The sequence below is a fragment of the Mandrillus leucophaeus genome, unplaced genomic scaffold (assembly GCF_000951045.1).
Source record: "Mandrillus leucophaeus isolate KB7577 unplaced genomic scaffold, Mleu.le_1.0 Scaffold798, whole genome shotgun sequence".
Taxonomy (NCBI): domain Eukaryota; kingdom Metazoa; phylum Chordata; class Mammalia; order Primates; family Cercopithecidae; genus Mandrillus; species Mandrillus leucophaeus.
Genome location: NW_012108674.1, coordinates 1,790,804 through 1,794,709, shown reverse-complemented (window position 1 = coordinate 1,794,709; position 3,906 = coordinate 1,790,804). Strand labels below are relative to the sequence as shown.

At 42.7% G+C, this 3,906-nt stretch overlaps 1 protein-coding gene across 1 annotated transcript in view; it reads left to right on the top strand.

The window, feature by feature from the left end:
• Positions 1-3,906, top strand: part of SHC4 (SHC (Src homology 2 domain containing) family, member 4) — a 163,836-nt gene that overhangs the window by 146,347 nt on the left and 13,583 nt on the right. The window contains exon 11 of the mRNA XM_011967297.1: positions 801-1,054. Within this exon, the coding sequence (XP_011822687.1) occupies positions 801-1,054 (254 nt within the window). The remainder of the gene's footprint in view (positions 1-800; positions 1,055-3,906) is intronic.

Sequence of the window (3,906 nt, the reverse complement as noted above, 5' to 3'; positions counted from 1 at the left end):
GCAGTTTCTATCATACTTGATAAATGAGAACTACGCAGTAACTATTACCACTATTATGAGTGTGGATAGTACTATAAACTGCTAATTGGAGGTCCCTTCCCATCCCCAGTGCTCTCAACTCTGGACAACACTTAGTAGGCAGCGCCTTGGGGAGCTGCCTTGGGTTATTCCTCCCTGATGATTTGTCTTCTTTTACCTCATCAACTCTCTTTGTCCAGGCAGGTGAATGATACAAACAACAAAGTCGTCCTTCAGTAGGAATGCTGTGAGGTTTAGCAAAGTTTTGAAGTTTTGGGTCAGAAGAATGACTAGACACACATTAGTAATTCAGTTTTAAAAAGGGGGGACAAGAGCTAAATGCTAAAAAGTGGGGATGGTCTAAAGTTATTATAGCTATTTTCAAAGCGTTTGGAAACATTGTAGAAATTATTTGTAATCCAGGTACAGCATAAGCTTTTTTCTCTTTAACATGCAACCCCTGGGACATAAAGAGCCTCTCTCTGCAGTTATAAAAGCAGTTCTCGTGGGTCTGTTCCATTTCCCATCTGAAAGAAAAACTCCTGCACCTGGGCAAGGCTTCCCTGGTAGCAGAAGCCAAAGGCAATGTTTGGATCTACCATTAAATTAAAGCCTGTTGGGAGTTCTGAAAACAAAAATCTCATTTCTTCCCTAAGCAGTATTATTTAAGCAATGCCTGGCACCCAGTAGGACCTCAGGTTATATTTGCTGAGTGAATAAATGAATGAATGGATGGATGAAGCGGTAACTCGATGATGTCTCTCTTTGTGTTCTGACTTCAGAGGCACCAGAAACTGTTCAGCCGGGTGCCACAGCCCAGCCTGCCAGCTCACATTCTTTGCCACACATTAAGCAGCAGCTGTGGAGTGAAGAATGCTATCATGGCAAGCTGAGCAGGAAGGCGGCAGAGAGCCTCTTGGTAAAGGATGGGGACTTTTTGGTTCGAGAGAGTGCAACCTCCCCTGGCCAATATGTGCTGAGTGGACTACAGGGAGGCCAAGCAAAACATCTTCTTCTGGTGGATCCTGAAGGCAAGGTATCATTGACTCCTCATTAGAGGTTTCACAGGATGTTGTTCTATTAAGCATAACCTGAGTCATTTCCAAAACCTGGTATTGAATAGTGCTCAAGGCTAAGTGTTTGCTTTTTCTGGAACCTTCCAGTTGGAGCAGGACATGCTAACTAGAGGGTAGTGGAGGGGTTAGAGTAGGAGGCCACCCTGGAGTATCAAGCAGAGGACAGACTCTTTCTGCCCTTTTCAGTTCAACTCAATGAATTAAATGAATACCTGCTATATCGAAGCAAAGGAATTTGCAACTGACTGTTGTTCAGTATCACATACATAGTCCTTGCTCTCAGAGTGCTGATAATTTCATAAAACAGGTGCTTAAATAATTATAATGTAAAGCTGAATGAGATAAGAACGGTTCAACCAAAGCATTATGGTGTTTCTCAGAACAGAGAGGTCGTTCTGGTTGAGGCAAACTGAGAAGGCTCCTTATAGGGTCCATCATGTAAAGCAAACCTTGAAAGAAGGCAAGATTTCAAAAGAGGGACATTTGGAGTATAGGGAAGGAACCATAGATGCAGACAGAGTCATAGAATGGTATTAAGCCAAGAGAAGATGAATGACAGTAGCAAAGGATGCCTGTAGACAGAAAATTATCCTGGGAAAGGCACGTTAGAGCCATCCATATGGGGCAGAAATGCCTAATTTGCCAGGCAGTGGGGAGGCATTGGCAGTTTTGAGACAAATGATGCAATCAAAGCCCATGTGAGTGGTGACATCAGCAAGATGGCAGAATAGGAAGTCCCGGTCCTCATTCCCCCAACAGAAACAAAGAATTAACAAACCTATATCGACCAAAATACCTTTATGAGAGCCACAGAATTCACTTCAAAAGTTGTAGTACCTCAGGTGAGCATAGAGCTGAAAACAGTCATGTTGAAACAGGTAAGAAGAACAATTTCACTTTATCTGCATCAACTCCTTCCCCAAATCAGCATAGCTCAGTGTCAGGAAGGAATTCCATGTCTCATGACCTCTCCCTTGGGGGAATGGGGGAAAGAGAAGAGTAGAGCTTGCATGCCATGTTCTGGCTTTTCAGTGGGTTGCCTGAGGGACTGCTTTCTGTCTCACTTCACATAGAGTGCTCATGGTACTGCCATATTTTGGATGCCAGGAGCCACTGAGAACAAAGAAGAGCACAGGGTAGCTTGCTGCAGCTGGCACTCCTCACTAGAAATAGGAGAAAGTACACAACTTGAAGGTTTTCCTTCAGAAGGGAGGGAGGGGAGTGAAGTATGTCCAGAATTCCAACTTTTTGGAGGGATGCCTGATGAACCAGTTATCTGTCCTGCCGCTTGGGGCACTGAAAGGAAGCTGGCATATCTTGGATGCCTGTGACCACGGAGAACAGGGAGAGTGGGGTGGCTTGCTGCTATAGAACCAGAGAACTTGCAGTGCCACAGACATCAGAAGGAGCAAGAGATTACAAGTTCCTGAAAAACTGGCAAACTTCTGTAATTGAAAAATTGAACACACAGGCCCAGAAAAGTCACATCCTCCCACAGAAGATTTTAGAGACCCCCAGGACCTCTATTTGGGCTGGTTGGTGTGATTCTTCCCTTGCATGATGCCAGTTTGTAAGGAAAAAGAGAGGTGGCTGTTTTTCAAATGCATAGATCCCAACACAAAGTTATGAAACTCAAAAAGAATCAGGGAAACATGGCCCAAACAAACAAACAAAATAAATCTATAGAAACAGAGCCTAAAGAAACAGAGGCATATGAATTAACTGACAAAGAATTCAAAATAAGTGTGGTAAAGATGCTGTATGAGCTCAATAATATCATCCATGAACAAAGTCAGAATATCAACAGAGGGAAAGAAAATATAAAAAAGAGGCAGACAGAAATTTTGGACCTGAAGAATACAATAACTGAACTGAAAAACTCACTAGAGGGGTTCAACAGCAGACTTGATTAAGCAGAAGAAAAATAGCAAACTCAAAGAGAAGTCATTTGAAATTCTTCAGAAAAAGGAACAACAACAACAACAGCAAAATTTTAAAAAGTGAAGAAAGCCTAAGGGATTTATGATATACCATCAAGCAGACCAATTTATGCATTATTGGATTTCAAAAAGGAGAAGAGAGTGAAGGAGAAGGAGGAGAGGAAAAGGGGGCAGAAAGCTTATTTAAAGAAACAATGTCTGAAATCTTCCCAAGTAAGAGATGAAAATGAACATCAGATTCAAGAAGACCAATGGACTCCAACTATGAGGAACCCAAAGACATTCACATCATGACACATTACAATCAAATTGTCAAAAACAGAGAATTTTGAAAGCAGCAAGAGACTCATTATGTACCAGAGAGCCTCCATAAGACTATCAGCACATTTATCATAACCCCCATAAGACTATCAGTGGGTTCAATATATTCAAAATGCTAAAAGAAAAAGGACTGCCAACCAAGACTACTCATTCTTTCTTTCTTTTTTTTTTTTTCCTTCTTTGAGACGAGTTTCACTCTTGTCACCCAGGCTGGAGTGCAATGGCGCCATCTTGGTTCACTGCAACCTCTGCCTCCCAGGTTCAAGCGATTCTCCTGCCTCAGCCTCCCAAGTAGCTGGGATTACAGGTGCCCGCCACCGCACCTGGCTAATTTTTTGTATTTTGAGTAGAGGCGGAGTTTTGCCATGTTGGCCAGGCTGGTCTTGAACTCCAGACCTCAGGTTATCCACCTGCCTCAGCCTCCCAAAGTGCTGGGATTATAGGCATGAGCCACCATGCCTGGCCAAAACCATCCTTTAAAAATAAAGGAGAAATACAGACTTTCTGAGATAAACAAAAGATGAGGAGTTTGTTACTACTAGATCTGCCTT